This window comes from Fistularia commersonii, chromosome 14, assembly GCF_037954325.1.
Source record: "Fistularia commersonii isolate RoL2024-O1a breed Wild chromosome 14, RoL_Fcom_v1.0, whole genome shotgun sequence".
Taxonomy (NCBI): domain Eukaryota; kingdom Metazoa; phylum Chordata; class Actinopteri; order Syngnathiformes; family Fistulariidae; genus Fistularia; species Fistularia commersonii.
Window position 1 is genome coordinate 4,508,419 of NC_141297.1, and position 19,340 is coordinate 4,527,758.

At 43.9% G+C, this 19,340-nt stretch overlaps 1 protein-coding gene across 1 annotated transcript; it reads left to right on the plus strand.

Moving 5' to 3' along the window:
• Window positions 1-4,029: 4,029 nt before the first annotated feature.
• Window positions 4,030-7,241, plus strand: LOC147226991 (neuropeptides B/W receptor type 2-like). The gene has a single exon (XM_086159753.1). It carries the CDS (start codon window positions 4,678-4,680, stop codon window positions 5,677-5,679), a length of 1,002 nt encoding a protein of 333 aa, XP_086015879.1. The 5' UTR covers window positions 4,030-4,677; the 3' UTR covers window positions 5,680-7,241.
• The last annotated feature ends 12,099 nt before the right edge of the window (window positions 7,242-19,340 follow it).

Below are 19,340 nucleotides of genomic sequence, written 5' to 3' on the forward strand. Positions count from 1 at the left end.
AGCCGACGCATCGCTTTCACAAATGTTTTCGTTTGTGTTCACCGGAGAACTTCCAGAAAGTTCTTTTCTGTTCACTAGACACTTTCCGCTTCTCTCCAGAGACTTGCCGAGAAGGCGTGAGGAAATGGGGAACTTTTCATCCGCTAACCTCGACGTCTCTCTTCGTCTTCTCTGCTTTTTGTTGCCGAGATCCGTCGCTCTCCTCTAAACTCCCCCTCAGATATCGAAAGCATCTTCTTTTTTTTTTTAACTTCGCAGAAACCGGAGACTCATCTTCATCCACCTTCCCGCCATGACAGCCGCCCTATAAAAAAACACCCTCATCCGAGTCCCGGTTCTCCGCAAAGCACAAACTCCGGATAAAGCTTTTTCGCTTCATTGGCAAACTTGGGTTTATTTTCTGGTTTTAATGTTATATATTTTATCTTTTCAGCAAAGCGCGTCGTCTTTCTCAAAGTCTAAAACCGACGGAATCCAGGCAAGTGAAGAAGTGGAGGCGAGGCGGGACCAGTCGCGTTGTGGTCGGTAAATGAAGGGATTCATTGGAAACGACCAATGAAATTCAGACACAGCAGGAAATTCACCCGTTGCCAGGCTTGGAGCAGTTTGTACGCTAAGCTCCGGCTCAAATGTTGAGGGATTAATCTGCCTGACCCTGCGCTAACTAAACATCCCAGGGCGGAAGCACTCCACACCATTTTGATCCAGGATTTTTAAGACAGAGCTCCTCCTCCTTGGTGGTGGGAACGTTTTTCACTGAATTCTGAATTTTCCTGGAGGAGCTCAGAATCACCTGACCACTGGACATCCAAGATCGATCCAATAATGATTTAACTGAATTGAATTAAATTTGAGTTAAGAATTGATTTGATTGATTCGATTGGTTCAATTGATTCGATTGGTTCAATTGATTCCAATAGTTCGATTGATTCAATTGATTCGATTCCTTCCAATGTAAACTGATGAAATTCATCAGGATACAATTAGTTTTAATATGATTCTATTTGATGTGATTTGATTCAATATGATTTGATATGAAACGCTGTCATGCAATGCAGTGTTATACGATGCAATGTGATTCATTGCGGTGCGATAAGAAGAGATTATTCTTTTCAACCTCTGGAGCTCCTGATCATCCTTGATTATTGGCGATATTATCCACATTTCTGATCAACATCAGACCAGGGAAGAATCTTAGATTTTGTTTTGAGCAGCGATGTGGAACAGCTTCAAGAGAGATGGAAAAAACGATGTTTGAGTAGAAGCTGTCAGGATTTTGTTCAAATGTGAAAGTTACGAAAGTAGAAGTGAACAACCTTAGAGGAGTCGGTTAAAGAAATCAAAAGTTAAGATGAAATAATTATGGGGTCCTTAAAAAACAACTTTCGGTCCAGATCCTTTTTTCTGGCTCCAGTGAAGAGACGTCTTTTAGAAAGACATAAAATATTCCCTCCAGGCCTCGGCAGAGTCTTCTTGCCTTTCCCCTCAAATTGAACTTGGGTTGGATTCAATTGATTCAATTGATTCAATTAAATAAAATTCCACACGTTATAAGATTAAGCACAATATGATTCGATTCGTTATGATTCAAATGATACAAAACCACTTGATAAGATATGAGAATTTCCAATGAGACAAACCCTTCTTTTAAAGGATCTTGATTATTCTTTTTAAAGTCTGGAGCTCCTGATCATCATTGATTATTGGTGATATTGTCAACTTTTCTGATCACTTTCAGGCCGAAGACATATTTTAGATTTGTTTTGAGCAGCGATATGAAACAGCTTCATGAAAGATGGATGGGCCGAGGTTCGACTGGACGCCATCGGGATTTCTTCAAATGTGGATTTATTAAAGCAGATGTGAAAGACTGACAAAAAATAACAAATTAGCATGAAATAATCATAAAGTCTTCATAAATATATCAGTCATCATCCTTTTTTAGGTCCAGTAGAGATACATTTTAGAAAAAAAACAAGAATAACGTGGCCATTACTGCTCCATATTATATATTATTATTATTATCCGATAAATATTGGTAAACAATGTGTTACAACAATCTTTAAATAAAATGAAAACAAACAGGAATCGAGGATGTAAACTTCACGCTAATAAGACTTTCATTTCATCATTATTCACCAAAGTCCTCATAAATTAAAAAGAAAAAAAAAAAGCACTTTGTGTCACACTATCACTTACTTCTACTTCCTGTTTTCTCTCCGCAGAAAATAACTAATTTCAATTTCTTAAACTAAACATCCATATTTTTTTCTTCTTTTTCTTCGAGTTCCTGGGAGAGAAAGGCCTTTGGGCCTCCGCGGGTTCTTTTTTTTTTTTTTTTTTTAATGTTTTTCCTCCAATTGAACTCGATAAACATCAAACCCGGTCAGATCGGAGGCCGGCAGGAGGCGGGACTCCTGCCTGGCGCTCGCAGGTTTTCGCCCCCCGAATCTGCGGGACGCCAGCAGAGTCTCGGCTCTCTGACGGTCTTTGAACGCATCGCGGAGCTGAACGTAGCTGGAGGGGGGGAAGGAGGTCACATTGGATTTAATTTTATAGAAAAGTTCAACAAGCGGAACGTTAAAAAAGAAGAAATGATTAAGTAAGCGTCAATCAAGAATTGTATTTAATAATATTGATAAAAAATGAAAATGTGGGAATATGTGTACACACATGATGTGTATATATGTTATCATTCAAAATAGTCTATACTCTGTGTAATTACACTTTATTATTTGTACTTCGTTGGTAATTACTGGTTAATGAAGGTGGGACTGTTTCACAGCGAGAGAGAGAGAGAGAGAGAGAGAGAGAGAGAGAGAGGTAGGGAGTGTGTGTGTGAGAAAGAGAAGGGTATGAGAGAAACAGTTGTGTGTGTGTGTGTGTGTGTGTGTGAGAGAGAGAGAGAGAGAGAGAGAGAGAGGGTGTTTGATTGAGTGAGTAAGTGAGAAAGAAAAGAGAGAGAAAGGAGGGTGGAAAGACTGAGACAGGTTGTGTGTGTGTGTGTGTGTGTGTGTGTGTGAGAAAGAGAGAGAGAGAGAGAGAGATGCAGTTTGTGTGTGTGAGAGAGAAAGAGATACAGTCTACCCGTGTGCGTGAGTGTGTGTGCGTGTTTAAGTGCATGAGAGAGACATTTGTGTGTGTGTGTAAGAGAGAGAGAGACCGAGTGGAGGGTGGAGAAAGACTGTGTGTAAAGAGAGAGAGATGGACTGGTAGTGTGTGTGTGAGTGTGTGTGAGAGAGAGAGAGGGAGAGTGTTTGATTGAGTGAGTAAGTGAGAAAGAAAAGAGAGAGAGGAAGGAGGGTGGAAAGACTGAGACAGGTTGAGTGTGTGTGTGTGTGAGAGAGAAAAAGATTCAGTCTACCTGTGTGTGTGTGTGTGCGTTTTGAGTGCGTGAGAGAGACAGTTGTGTGTGTGTGTATGTGTAAGAGAGAGGGAGAGAGATGGACTGTTTGTGTGTGTGTGTGTTTGCGCACGCTCGTAGGGGACAGTTAGTGTTGGTCCGTCTATGTGTGTGTAAGTGAGGCTGTGTGTGTGTGAAGGGAGCAAGAGAGTGAGTTTGTGTGTGTGTGTCTTTGTATGTGTGTTTGTAAGTGCGAGAGAAGACTATTGTGTGAACTTGTGTGCTTGTGTGTGTGTGTGAGAGAGAGAGAGACAGTTTGTGTGTGGATCAGTATGCGTGTGTGTGTGAGAGAGAAAGTTTGGGTGTGTTTAAGACAGATACTATGTGTGTGTGTGTGTTTAAGAGAGAGAGACAGAGACTGTTTGTGTGTTTGTGCTTCAGAGAGACAGAGTTTGTGTGTGTGTGTGTGTGTGTGTGTGTGTGTGTGTGTATGAGAGAGAGGCAGGTTGTGTGTGTGTTTGTGTGTGTGTGTGCTTCAGCGCGAGAGACGGTTTATGTGTGTATGTAAGAAAGAGAGAAAGTTTGTGTGTGTGTGTGTGAGTGTATAACAGAGAGAGACAGTTTGTGTGTGGGAGAGAGAGAGGAGGGTGAAGAAACAAAGTGTGTGTGTACGTGTGTGAGTGTGTGTGTGTGTGTGTGTGTGTGTGTGTGTGTGTGTGTGTGTGTGTGTGAGGGAGGGAAGGCGTCCGTCTCCCTCGCCGCTGTCAGTCGTGTTGTCCCGGTCTGCGCGTGCTGAGCTTCCGTCTCTCCTTCCGTGGCTCCTCACCGGAGAACAGGCGCGCGCGGGTGACGGAACCTCGTCCGCGGAAACACCGCGAGAACATGTGAGGCGTGACTTCGGTCCCGCGGTCCACTTTTGTTTTTTGTTTTTTGATTTTTATTTTTTTTTAAATGATTCATTTCCAACTCCGAGGAGCGGCTCGCCATCTCCATCCTCCCCTCGTCCTTCTCCTCCGTTAAAAACCAACAGCGGCGGAAACACGCACACACGCGAGCGCGCGCTTGCGCACCCGCGCCATGCGCCGCTCGCGCGTAAAAGCCCGCCGAAGTGACCGCGGCGCGCGAGCCGGAGCGGCGCGACGCCGGAGCCTCGAGACCGGAAGCGCAGAAGAACCGGAGCGCGTGGGAGCAGGAAGAGGAAGCGGGACTTTTGATGCTTTTCGGAGAAACCGGAAGTAGAAACAAGAAGACAAACAAACCGCAACTTCGGAGCGGTCCGGTCTTTTCCCGTTTGGATCCCGGAGCTTCGTTACGGTACAACCGCCGGCGGGACCATGGAGAACGGCTCGCTCCCGGTCTGTAACGACTCCCTCGACCTCCGCTGGCCGGGCTCCGGTAACCGTAGCGACCCGAACTGCACGCCGCCGTCCGAGTTCTACTTCTACGCCGACCTGTACGTCATCCTGCCGGTCATCTACTCGGTCATCTGCGCGGTGGGGCTCACGGGCAACACGGCCGTCATCTACGTCATCCTCAAGGCGCCGAAGATGAAGACGGTCACCAACATGTTCATCCTGAACCTGGCCATCGCCGACGACCTCTTCACCCTGGTGCTGCCCATCAACATCGCCGAGCACCTGCTGCACCACTGGCCGTTCGGCGAGGTCCTGTGCAAGGTCATCCTCAGCGTGGACCACTACAACATCTTCTCCAGCATCTACTTCCTCACCGTCATGAGCGTGGACCGCTACCTGGTCGTCCTGGCGACGGTGCGCTCCAAGCGCATGCCCTACCGGACCTACCGTGCGGCCAAGATCGTCTCGCTCTGCGTCTGGGTCCTGGTGATCGTCATCGTGGCGCCGTTCACCGTGTTCGCCGGTATCTACGTCGCCCCCGGCGACGGCCGCCGCAGCTGCGTGCTCAGCTTCCCCGCCCCGGAGAGCCTGTGGTTCAAGGCCAGCCGCATCTACACCCTCATCCTGGGCTTCGCCATCCCCGTCTCCACCATCTGCATCCTCTACACCGTCATGCTCTACAAGCTGAGGAACATGCGCCTCAACAGCAACGCCAAGGCGCTGGACAAGGCCAAGAGGAAGGTCACCGTCATGGTCTTCATCGTGCTGGCCGTCTGCCTCTTCTGCTGGACGCCGTTCCACCTCAGCACCATCGTGGCGCTGACCACGGACCTGCCCACCACGCCGCTTCTCATCGGGATCTCCTACTTCATCACCAGCCTGAGCTACGCCAACTCCTGCCTCAACCCCTTCCTGTACGCCTTCCTGGACGACAGCTTCCGCAAGGCCTTCAAGAAGATGCTGGAGTGCCGGGCAGCCTGAAAAAGAAATGGAGAAGAAGCCAACGTTTAGCGGAAGGACACGAGGAGAACTGAGGGACCGATACGTTGTTTTTTTTTTTTTTATTTTGGACAGGAAACCGGGGAAAATAGCATCATGGCGATGGTGTTGATGGGACCCGGGGGGCGGAGCCTATTCTGGTTGACCCGTCGATCACAGCGGCTTCTCCGGGACGACACGTTGGACTCGGAATGAGCGTAAAAAAAAATTTAAAATTGCATTTTCTTCAAAATGTGGGCGAAACTTCGGAATCACCCGTCGATTTTCATGTACTCTGAGAGGAACGTTCGAAAAATAGAGAGAAAATGATGAATAACATCAGTAAACCAAAAATAAGCGAAAAAGACGCTTTCCAAAAATTAGATAAAAATGAATTTTCTGAGAATAAAACGAAGCGGCTGAGAGGACAAATTGACCCAGAATCCACGATAAATCCAGAGGCTGAGAAAGAATCGAGACGCGAGACAGAATCCAGCCCTGATAAATATATGTTTAAAATAATGGCTATAAAGAGACTTTGACATAAATATAAATATAGCAATTGTTGAAAAAAATCAAAAGATAAAAATCTAGTGTTTGAAGAAGATTTTTGTGAAAAATTGTGGACAATTGGTGAAAATAGAAGACGGAAATTCAAGAAGAAATGAGAAAGAAATCACATCAAATCACATTAAAAATGAAAAGAGCAAATAATCCTTAAAAATTGAAGTAAAAAAACAACAAAATGTAAAATTATCACCCCCCCCCCAAAAAAAATGAACAAGAAGCAAGTTCGGAAGTTGGAATCAATAAATAAAATGAAATCAACAAATTGAAATGAAAATGTGGAACTGGGTGTGACATCATTGTCTTCAAAAAAATAAACCTTTTTAATGAGGCAGAAATTCACTACTGAAATAAATAATCAAAGATAAATTAATTCGAATTAATTAAAAATAAATTTAAAATGGTAGAAAATTATGTTCTCAGACAGCTTGAAAAAATATATCATCTATAATTTATTAAAAAGTGTAATGAAACTGTAAAAACTAAGATGTTTATTAAAATATATAAATAATTAATAACAGAAAAATAATTGATTTATTACAAAAAAAACATTTTCAAACTGAAAGATGAAAATACGTGTTTTTAATTTGAATTTTTATTTAAATAGTAAATGTATTTTTCTGAATCTGAATGGGACAGCGTCCACACCAGGAGGACTACCATCTTCACATGCACACGCACACGCAAGGACACATACACAGACACACACACACACACACACACACACACGTCATTCATGCACAGCTTTCTATTTTGTGAGACTATGTCGCCCTCTTCTGTACGTTTGGGGGAATTAAACGTTAATGCAGGCGGATCCGGGGAGACGCGGGACGTCCGGCCATCATCGACCGGAACCGGAAACTGGTGTTTGAACTTCCGATGGAGGTTTTCCATCGGAAAACCGGTGTCAGGATTTTGTTTAATCCGGAAAATTGTTATTTATTGTTCAGGAGGAAGTTATGGATGATATGTAAGAAAATAAAAGCTCATGTTTTGGTGTCCTAACTGATTTATTACCGATGATTCTTGTTGCTGACGCGTACACAAAAATGTAGTACTTTGATAATTAAAATAAAATAAATAAAGAGATATCCAACACCGGAAAAATCATGCAGTCTTATACAGTGAAATGCAATGAGAAAAATAGTGATCTTACAAAAAGGAAAAGGAATAAAATATAGCATAATCAGATAAAATAGAAAAAGAAAAAATAATTAAAAAACGATGCAAAATTTTGTACATTTTGGAAGAATAAAACCAATGATGAATAAATATAAGTGAAATGCACTACATTATAGAGCAATAATATATATATACATAAAAATAAAATAAAATAAAATAAAATAAAATAAATGAAGTGAAACAGTCAACTACAATTTGTTGAAACATTTAGATTTAAAATATCACCACTTAAATGCATTAAAGTAAAGTAACCTAAAATGTATAATTTGAAATTTGGTAGATAGGTAACTAAAATTCATCATAAAATTGAATAAAAATGAAGCCAATGCATATAGAAGATAATATGAAACTACAAGACTAAATTAAATTGGAACCTAAAATTTAATCAATACTAAAATAGCAATTAAATAGAATTTGATTGTGAATAATGTCAAATGAAAGGCAATTGAAAAACATTAGAATAAAAATATATTGAGTTAAATTAGATGGATTACAAAAGAATAGAGGATGACCAGAAAAAATAGAATTAAATAAAATCATAAATCAAATACCATAGATTAAAGCAATATTAAATACTTGAAAACCTATAAATCAAAAATAAAAGTTACAAGTAAATGAAAATAAAATAAATCAATGTACAAATAATAAGGAAATAACATTAAATGAAATATTAAAAAAATATCTACAATAAAATGCAATTTTGTAGGCAATAAAAAGCGAAGTTAAACAAAACCCTTGCGTGAGATGCTCCTCTTTCATTACAAGATACTGCAGGGTGAGTGTATTCCCTAGTTTGCCAAGCTAATGATATTATTTTAAAATGAATCAAATCAACATTTAATTAGACATATATCCAAAGCGATTCAATTTCAAACCAGACCACAGTGCCACTCATAGTAGAGTTCTGGCGTCACTAAGTGGTGAATATAAAAAGAACAGATGAAAATATTTGTGAGAATACTTTGTCTCCACTAGAGGGCGCTGTTGCACAGCAAAATGCCTGCTGCCCCCGCCTCTGCGGCATCTGTATTTGTGTGTGTGTGTGTGTGTGTGTGTGTGTGTGTGCGTGTGTGTGCGTGTGTGTGTCTTTTGTGACCCAGTCGACCTCCACCACTAGGGGAAGCCTAGTTGTCTTTTGGATTTTGAACCCAAAATTCATTCACATATTCGTTCCCTGGGTTTCCAGGGACGGAGGGTCGGGGTGTGACCTTGAAAGGTCACCTGTCAATCATACAGATTCATTTCTGGATAATTCTGGAGCCGGGAGGAGAATACTTGGTAAAAGGCGGCATTTATTCAGAAACATGACATTTTTTATTGCTTGATGCTACTGAGCATGTCGGGAGCTGTTAGCGTTGCGGCGGCTCTGCGTTACACACATCCTGAATTCTGAAGATAAATTGAATCTTTATGTTCTTTTACCTATTTAAAACAGGATTTATTTTCCAAGAATTTCCAAGAATAAATACAAAGACAGGCTTATGTTTCTGGACTTTTTTTTCTCTTTTTTTAAAGATATCGAGAAAGAAAGAAAGAAAGGAAGAACCTTCAGGTCAAATTGTGAAAAAGATTTACGATAACAACATCAAAAGAGAAACGGACATTTGATCTTCAAATAAATAAATGATAAACAATTTTGAGAAAGGGCCGAGCGGCGTCACGTCCTGAATGCTTCATGGTTACACCGCCGATAAGCAGTGGGCGGACCCTGTTGCTAGGCGACAGCAGCTCACAGGGTCGAGGGGATGTAACTCTGGTTTCGGTGAAGATGACAAGGGAGCTAAATGATCCGAGCGGACCAAAAACCCATTTATGGGACAGATTTGGCAAAAGAATAAGGGTTGGGTTCTGCAAAATGAAACTAAAATAATCCAAATTAAAGTAAAAAACTAAAAATTCCAAATTAGAAAAAAAAAATTGTATTGAATGCATTGAATTAAAAAAAATGTACATTTGACTTAAAACATAATAAGAACAAATGAATCAAAAATTCAAAAAAAAAATTGAAAATCAAAATAGAAAATCACTAAATTAAATTTTGAAGATACATATATGTATATTTATGATCCTTTTAATGAAACACACACACACCCTCACACACACACACACATACACACACATTTATCTGTCTTGTCAGTCTTGGAACATTGAGAATCAATGACACATGGATCAAATGGATCTTTACTTTTTTCTGTTCACACCCCCACACACCAGCACACACACGCATGAACACACACACACACACACACACACACACACACACACACACACACATACACACACACACACACACACAGGCCCATGCCCCGACACATCTATCTTGAATAAGTAAGTAATAAAAGTTTTATCACTTACAGCAGAAAAAAATGTTTCTGAGGGAAATAAAGATGGATCGAGATGTGACCTCATTTGTGAGGTTGCCGGTTCTTCTCCCGTGTTCTCCGTGTTCCGCACTCGGAACACGCTACATGCTACCGCTCCCCACCAGAATTTCGGGTCTTATTCCCAGGATTTTGATTTCACTTTTTAAAAATGCTCTTTCTCATGTATTTTGATCAATACGGTATCGGCGGTCTGGTGTCCTCAGTCGTTCTTCATATCAACGTTTATGTTTTTCTCATGATGATTTGAGGAGAGATGAAGGACGACCCGCCTCCCCGTCACCCATCTTTTATTGCTACCTCCCTCGCCGCCTGAGAGGCCCCGTAAAAAACGCCTGTCTGAGCCGAGTCCAGATGAAGCTCTTATCATCTAAACTGCTCCGACCCAAAATTGCCCCTCGTGCCGAGGCCGGCGTGACGCGGTGCGGCGCCCGTCCCGCCTGTCACCGCTGCTTCGCCGCCAACGACTTTCAGATAGGATTGTTTTTCCCATCTGCTTTTTATAGAGCGCCCTCCAGCTGTCTTCGGGGACATCACACTCGACTTTATTTACAGCGCAGATCCGGGAATAAACACCGAGTGTCCTCGACGACTTTCAGCTCCGCCGCGGCGCCAGGCCGGGCCTCAGACTCGGGCGGGCGGAGGTGTGACCGCTGAGAGGACGACGTGAACGCTGAGGCGATTGGATGTGGCGTTCGCATTTACCAGGCGGCGCCTTCAGGTGAAGCTCCGATACGGGAAAACCAGTGTTATGTTGTAATAAATCACAAAGTCCAAAAACTGTCAGCGGGTTCGGTGAAGACTCCGGTGACCTGTTGCAGTTAAACGCCGTCCCCCTCATTCAGGTAGTTGCTGAGCCTGAATTTTAAACGGCGTTCTTTTCCTTCTTTTTAATGGTAAACTTTCCGAGGTCGTTTTGGTGTCAAAGACCGAAATCTTTATGGAAGCCGTTTTATTGTAAAATGACAATTTACAGGGAGTCCACGCTGAGAGAGAGACCAAAGAAGCAGCCTTGAAATAAAGATAATAGAAATAATACTATTTCATCGGGAAAAAATTCACATTTGACAAAAAAAGACAGGAATTAATGAACGAGAATAAAGTCCTTTCAAAAGTTGATTTAATAAAGTGGGCCGAGATAATAAAATAAAAGAGATGCTATTAAGTGAAATGACTCGCCTGAGCTGGATCTGGAAAATGAAGGTCCCATCCCATAATACAAAACACTCAGTCAGACATAGACCAGTCAAACAGAAGCAGGTATATTTATGATTTTTAGCAGAATCATTTAATGGTGTGGCAGAGGCGGTTTGACCTCTGACCTCTGACCTGGTTGGAGGAGAGCTTAGAACCCAGACTCACTTCCTGCTCAGGATTCCAGATCCGCCACGCCGTCGTTCTCGCCTCCATCTTTTCTGGCCAAATCAGGAAGTGAGCAAACCCGGTTCTGCTCTCATTCTCTGGTGTTGTTTCCTCCTCCCTGTCAGCTCTGCCCCCCGAAAACCCCCGAACCCCCCGAACCCCCCGAACCCCCCGAACCCCCCCGTCTCCAGCTGTCCTTCGTCTCCTCCGCCCCGCTTCTCCATCACCGTCACTAATTCCCGTCCCGCGGGACCTTCTCTAGATGTCACCTCCTGCAGGTTTGAGCGGCGACGGCGGCTGAATGCTGATAGGCTGGGAGGAGGAGAGGTGTGTGTGCGTGTGTGTACGTGTGTGTGTGTGTGTGTGTGTGTGATCGATAGACGGCGACGTGCAAACAAGAAACCACAGGCGTGTCGGACACTCGGCGAGTCGTCTGGCGGGAATGATCTGTTCCGCTGGTGAGTTTCACTGCAGACGGTGTCAGATACGGGTTATTACCTGATTGTTATGTCTCTGTCTATCTATCTATCTATCTATCTATCTATCTATCTATCTATCTATCTATCTATCTATCTATCTATCTATCTATCTATCTATCTATCTATCTATCTATCTATCTATCTTTATATACATACATACAAATAAAAATTTCAAATTCAAATTCAAAAAACTTTATTTATCCCCTGGGGGCAATTACAAACTATAAATATATGTATGTGTATATACATACATGTATACAAATATGTTTGCATTTATAAACAACAACAACAATAATGATAACAATAACAATTTATACATGTATATGTATAAATATACACCTACATATTCATATATAAATATTTATATTTTATCATTATTATGTCTTATACATACACACCTATATTTATATATCATATATCTAATATGACACTTACCATGGAGTGATGGTTGGGGAACCAATCCCAGCAGGAGGCGGGGTTTCACCTGCTGTCAATCAAAGGGTCAACTGTCAATCACTTTTTCCATCTTCCCCCTCTCTCTGGCTGTTTCTCTCTTTTACCTGTCCTCTTTCTTCCTTCCTGCCTCTTTCTTCATCTTCCTCGTGTCTTTTTTTTTTTTCCTATTCTTTCTCTGCCCTCCCACTCATTGATGTCCTCCATCAAATAATAATGATAATTCTAATCTAATGAGCCAATCAGGGCTCTGCTTTCAAACGACCCTCTAATCCAATCAGGCGGCTACAAACCACTTACCTTGTTTACACCAGTGGCTTGAGAAACACCTTTCATACCAAATGCCACAAACAGGAAGTGATGCCTGCCGGGCAAAAAATAAACAAGTGAGAAAAACACATTTTAATAAGATGTTCGGATGAATGGATTATTTGTTCATTTTTCAGCGATGAGCTTCGCATTTGGGCGACGCGGCGTTTCATCTCGGCCGAGCCGGGCCTGGGATTTCATTTGCACGTGAAAGCATTTTAATGCGGCCGCCTGTCGCCATGGAGACAGACAATTTTTTCTTTTTGGACACTCCAAGTTGATTTATGGCAAGAGCGCAGTGTCCAGTGAGTATAGAGAATTTGAAGTAAAAAAGCCACAATAATCAATGACAAAAAAACAAAACAAAATAAAAAGGAAATTATAAGTAAGAAAATAAAGAAAACTAATGAAAGGTAGGTTGAAGTGATGAATTTAAGTGCTCTAAAGTACAAGTTCCTCAATGTACTGCAACTTTCTGGTACTCCAGGTCACATGGGTCTATTAATAAAGTACTTTTTCAGGTTATTTTTAATTTGTTTGATATTTGAAAAAATAAAAAAACACTCAGTCTGCCGCGATTGCACGGGTACTGTACTTTACTTGGCGCCGCCGTCACCGCGGCCTCGAAAATCATTGCTGTAGTCTCTGCTTCACTGGGCAGCGCAGAGCGCGATTGAATTAGCTTTAACCGCAGGCCGCTGATTGGATGAGTGAACGCGCAGGCCGGCGTGCGCGGAAATCAATAGACACCGAACCCACCGACGGGGGAGGAAATGCAACCCGACAACGTCCCTGCATTTATCACCACCTCCGCCCTCGGACACCTTGTTTTGGTCGCTGTAGAACACGGCGTTTATCGGGGAGGGAGGAGGAGGAGGAGGAGGAGGAGGAAGATGATGCTTTTTAATCTAAACCGCTTCTGACCGCCCGCTGGTCGGGAGACTTGCTTAAATCGATTCCAACTCGATAAGCTTGACCAAAGCCAGGTGTGCCAGCTGGCACCGGCGTGGCAGGGGAGCTGCTCAGACCCCCCCGGCCCCCCCGCCCCTTCCACCCCTCTGTCTTTGCAACAAAACACCCCACCCATGTCATGTTGTCCACTCCTTTTCTTCATATTAAGGGTTTTGCTGGGGGGGACGCTTCAATGCACAATGCGACTCATTTTGGCCCCTTGAATTCTTCTACTGCATGTGTGGTGAGGTGAACCCAGCTGGCATTGGGGCGAGGGTTGAGGTTTAACCTGGATGGGTTTCGCCGCTAATCACCAAATTTGGAGACATCCAAGTATTCACACTGTCGTTCTTGCCTACAGACCGACGCCCGACTGTTTTTGGACTGTTGTAGGAAGATGAAATCTCCTGCCAAACCTTTTCTGAATTTCTATGACCATCTTGGCTCAAACTTTACATTGTTGAAGGAAAACTCAAAATGCAGATCAGAAAAGGAAGTCTAACCCCAGGAACAGCTGTGATCGGGAGAATTTTCAAAATAAAATTATGCTGCAGGGGTGCAGTACCCGGCTCGACCACTAGGGGGCGTTGGACCTTCCACCCTCGAGGACGGGTTCCGGCAGAAACGGGAAACGACAAGTTTCCGACCAGTCAGAGGAGGCTTCCTATCCTCGGAGGAGGTGAGAGGACGATAAAGAAAACGATCATCGTCGAAAAAGTACATCGAAGAAAATTTCAAGTACGTCCTGAAACGTGTTGATCATGAGCCAAAGTCAACCTGAGGACAAAAACGATGGACGACGCTGTTTCCCTGGCGACAGAGAGGGTCCGCCGCGGGTCAAGTGTCGCTGGACTTCAAGCCCAACGAAAGATGGATCAATTTATATCCGCCTACCTGTGAGCTGGGTTGACAGCACGGATCCAGGCTAACTGTTATGGCTGTTAGAGGTTTCCATCCATCTACTTCCATCTACTTCTGGCTCCCACAGCAAGACGGGAGCCACAGAAGGCGTCTTGCAGGTTACTTTAAAAAATGGCCGGCTTGATTTATGTGCGGAGCAATACTGGTTTAAGGATTGGTTCGGCTCAGCAGCAACTGCAAAATGACCAGGCACTTAAAAGAAGTACCTGGAACCAGTTCTTTGCTGTTTGGTGATTTATATACTTTATGTCAATTCAGTTCATTGATCAATTGCGCATATCTGCTTAACCCAGCAGCCAAAGTCAATGTTCAATTAATATGTTGACATATTTTCAAATATAGTCTTAACTGTTTCCTGTCCATCTAAATCCATATTAGATCTTCTTCTTCTTCTTCTTCTTTCGGCTTTTCCCGTTAGGGGTCGCCACAGCGAGTCAACTTTCTCCATCTAACCCTATTGATGACCGGATAAATTCTGGATCAATTGAGGACAAAGGAGGAGCAATTACTAAAAAAACTGCCTCAAAAAAATTTTAAAAACTTAAATAAAAAATAAAAAAATCAGATTTTTTTTATGTATATAAAAATAAAGATCGGTATCTTAATATGTTGATCTTTCATGTAAGGTCAAACCATCGGCTTCTTTTAATTTTTGGGGCACGATGGATATGGCGTTTCATTTCTGCAGAGTGAAGAGCCATGACCTTACACATACGAATACACACACACACACACACACACACACACACACACTCTCACATCAGACGTGTTATCTCTGGCTCACAGGCCACCGAGATGAGATTTGGTTCTCGTGGAGCCAAAAAAAAAAAAAAAACGAAAGCTTTCATAAGAGAGGGATCAAATTCTATGAGTTTTTATTTTTTTTCCCTCCAGGAAAATGATAATTAAAAGGAGATTAAACCACCGGACAAATATTGACCGGGCTGCCGGCGAATGGACCTGTCAGATGAAAGAAATGAACTTTGACCAAGTGTGTGTGTGTGTGTGTGTGTGTGTGTGTGTGTGTGTGTGTGAGAGTGTTAAAAGTGAACGCCAGAGGATTTGTAAACCTTTTGGTGATGACTGCAGTTGTCCGTTGGTGTGAATGAGAGAGTAAACATTTGGATTCGGGCCCAGTGATTGACAGCTGGACTGTCTCTGATAAGCTCCGCCTCCCAAATCCGCAGACCGTAAAGTAGTGAAATGAATAATTCAAAACGCAAGCACCGCTTTGTTTTGGATCGATAAAAAGAAAAAGTAAAAGCATCCGTCTGCATCCTGGTGCACTGATAATGATTCTCGCAGATGAAAAGATGGAGAAACAGAATACGAACAAAGGGTAAAAAACCAACCCGGAGTTAGAAATAAACATCGGGCCGGAGTGAAATGTTTGCAGCGAGACTGGAAGCTCATTATTCTTATCGGAGCAGGAGGACGAGGCGGCGCTTCATCCCCCTCCCGCCACTCGCCGCCGTCAGACGGACGACGAGTTGGTTATCATCCAACGTGCGCGCCGCCGCCGGCCTCGGCTCGACTTGCCTCCGTTTTGGAAAAACAAGCGCCAGCACGACGGCGCGTTGCGTCACGCCGCCCGCTTTGAAGGAAGCCGGATCAATACTTGTTTCAACAGGTCTCGTCAAAGTGACTCAGCCGGACGATAACAAATGTGGTTGGGTGTTGGCTGTTGCCATGGTAACGACTGCAAAATGTCTAAAATGGACACGAAGGAATAAATAGCAGATCGGAATCAGGATTCCGCTCAGTGGACGGGGCGGCACGGGACGCTCCAGAAGCGACAAAATGAAACGCCTCGATCCAGACGGCGTTCACGAGGGATTAAAATCGATCGTCACATTATCACCGTTGATGTCGATCTGCTCGGTCGGGTAAACATCTAATAATCGATCAATGGCGCTGTTTGAGAATCAGGCGAACCTGTGAGTCGCAGTGACGTGAAGACGAGGACAAGGACGACCTGTGGAGTGAAGGGAAGACCGAGCCCTGGAACCCGGGAGGGCGCCTTGACAGCAAATCAAAACTCATTTCTCGGTAATCCCGTCACGGGAAGACGCAGACCAGGAAGACGGGACGTAGATTAGACGCTCCGTCCACGAATCGATCGAATCGATCGGCGGACATCGAGCCCGAACTCGAGCCGTCTGTGATGAATTTCGACGTCGGCCCGCTCTCCTGCACGGTATGCTTGGGATGCTAACAGCTAATGCTAAACCAGAACCCCAGATGTGATGGTGGAATAATGTGCGTTGTTGAATGATTTTTTTTTTCTCCAGAAATATCAAAATAAAGCTATGGAGGGAGGGAAGTGTCTTATTTCTGTTCATCTGACAGTCGGGGATTTTAGGAAATCATCAACGATCCTTAGAAGTACGTCCTCTAGTCCAAAATATTAAAGAAAGATGTGAAGCATTTCATCAATCTTGCCAATATCTGATATTTTGGATTAATTTTGAGAATCTTTTACAACCGTTGGACTCTCCCATCCCAGCCCCTTTCCGCTTAAATGTTTCCTTCATTCGAAGTGAAGGAGGAATAATCAATTAGATCCGACATGCCGGCCGAGCCTGCCGGGAGTGCAACGGTGAGACGGGCGTCGCTCGGGTCTCGGTGTCAGATTTTAGAAATGAGACGGAACGGTTCCGTCTCAGTTAAAAGGAAAAAAGGTCTCGGAGGCGACGGGGGGGTGGGGAGACGCCGAGGACCAGTCAGTTGGACGCGGTAACACGCGAGTCCTCCGTCGTAGCTTGTTGGCACGTCCGAACCCTGAAGCCGAACCTCGATCGGGGAGAACACACATCGGACGTGACACTTTTTCACACGGCCCGGGGGATGGGGGAGGGGCGGAGATACCCCGGGTGCTCGGCTGACAGCGCGCGGATCCAGAAAAAAAAAGCAGCGACAAGATTCTTTCTGTGTTATTATCTGTGACGGGACTTTTCTTCCCCTCCCCTCTTGTCGGCGCGTACGGGTACCACGATTGACGGCATTGTGATGGACTGGCTGTCACAGAACATGCTGCCGAGTTTGAGCCTATAGAACTATTTCACACCAACTTGACAAAACAACATCAGTGGCGCAAATAATGAAAATATACAAGAGAGCCTGCGACGGAATCTTGCCGTTCTGTTCGGCCTTTGCCGTTTGCTGCAAGGACAAACAAGACTAGCGAGCGCTAATGTTGCCTGAACTGATTTCAGAACATTAGGTTCAATTCGAGACGTGTAAATGGTTGTTTGTGGGCAGTTCGTCGGTACCTTCTTGTACCGTCTTGTACAATTTATTCTCTCACCCCCCCAAACTCTGCTTGGATAAAACGTGTATGTCATTTCCCAGAAAACCGCTACTTCCCTGGCACTTTTCCTTCCCAACCGGACTCAACTGGGTCCTTTTTGTGTTTCCAGCCAGGATAGGAACTGCTACTTTTGCAGTACCCACTCTGTCAAGCCTCCAAGCGAGGTGAGCCAATACCAAAACAACATTAGCGAGCTCCCGGGTACAGATTGGCTCCACTATTTATTTTTCTTAAAAGTACAAGAGCGGTACATTCTTTGAAAAACCAAAATAGAAGAAGTTAGCGGAGCCTCTGGACCTGCTGTCAGGATGCTGAACTCTCTTTCCACCATGCCACTCCCTCCACTACACCCCATCCCACGATACTGAACCTCCCCCAGATAAAACCATGTATAATGGTATGTTATGCACTATATACCCTTATGGTATATAGTGACATGGTTTATGGTATATACCATATATGGTATATGGTATATATGGTATATACTGACATTTGCACTGAACTGTACACCAAAAAAACCCCTCTGTTGCTACTCTCTTATGCTAGCAAAAATCAATCTATATCTGCGTGCACTTCATACAGTTTAATGTTCAATGTTAAATGTAACAGTGCATTTTACTGTTATTTTGCACTCTATTATTTTGATTATATCAACGCGGGGTTGTGAGAAACGTCTTCTCGATTTCTCTGTATGTCCAGCACATGAGGAGAAATTGACAATAAAGCTGACTTCCACGTCAGCATGGCTAGCTCGCGCAGCGGGCCGAGCAGCAAGTCCACCTTCGCCTCCTTGTTCTCCATTGTCGTTTTTTTTTAGGGTAGCGTGGGAAAAAATGCTACGACGACCTCCAACAATGCCAAGGTGGTGAACCGACCGAACCAAGTCGAGTCGGGCTTGAATAGTGACGGAGGAACACTCTAACCGGTTGAACGTGGATCTACTCCTCAGTGGTTCTGGGCTCCCAGCTGGCTTTGGCTCCAACCGATCACCCGTCACTCACAAGGTAGCGGAACATCCAACCGTTCAGTCTCTCATCCACATTGAGTCTCCAATGAACCCAGCCAGGATCTAAGGAGAACATCGACCACTTCTCGGTCTGTCTGCCGTCGTCGTTTTGTCCGTACTCCTGCAGAGAAGCGTCGCCCTTCTCGTCTCCGTCTATTGTGAAACCTTTCGCCGCCGCCGCCGCCGCCGCCGCCCACGATCTGCGAGGAAATGTTCCATAGCAGCGTCTTAAGGGTTTCACAGTCATCCGATAACAGTCCAACCAGTCCCAAGAGAATAAACAGGAGGGTCACGACCTGCCATGGCCATCCTTACACACACATACACACACACACACACACACACACACACACACACACACAAACTGTCATAGTTAAAAAAGAGGTTATTATATTGGTTCTATTAGCAGAAATATATATATATAGAGAGAGATGTAAGACCTAAAAGCCCACATAAGACAGGATTATTACTGGGAGAACTGAGGTGTCACTCAAAAAGTAAAGGTGTGAAGAAAAAAAAAAATTAAAATTACCTCCTTTATCCTCCTGAGACATGTGTGACTGTCTTTTGAAAAGTCTTTTTATCTCCTGATATTTGCAGATAATATTACGTACCAGCTGGTTAGCTGTGTTTCGGTGTTCGCCGACTTGTCAGTTTTAACGGAGCTTAACGTTCCCCCTTTTGGGTGTTTTTGGGCCGCAGCGGTTTAAAGATCGGGTTCTTTTCCGTCTTCTGCGAGAACA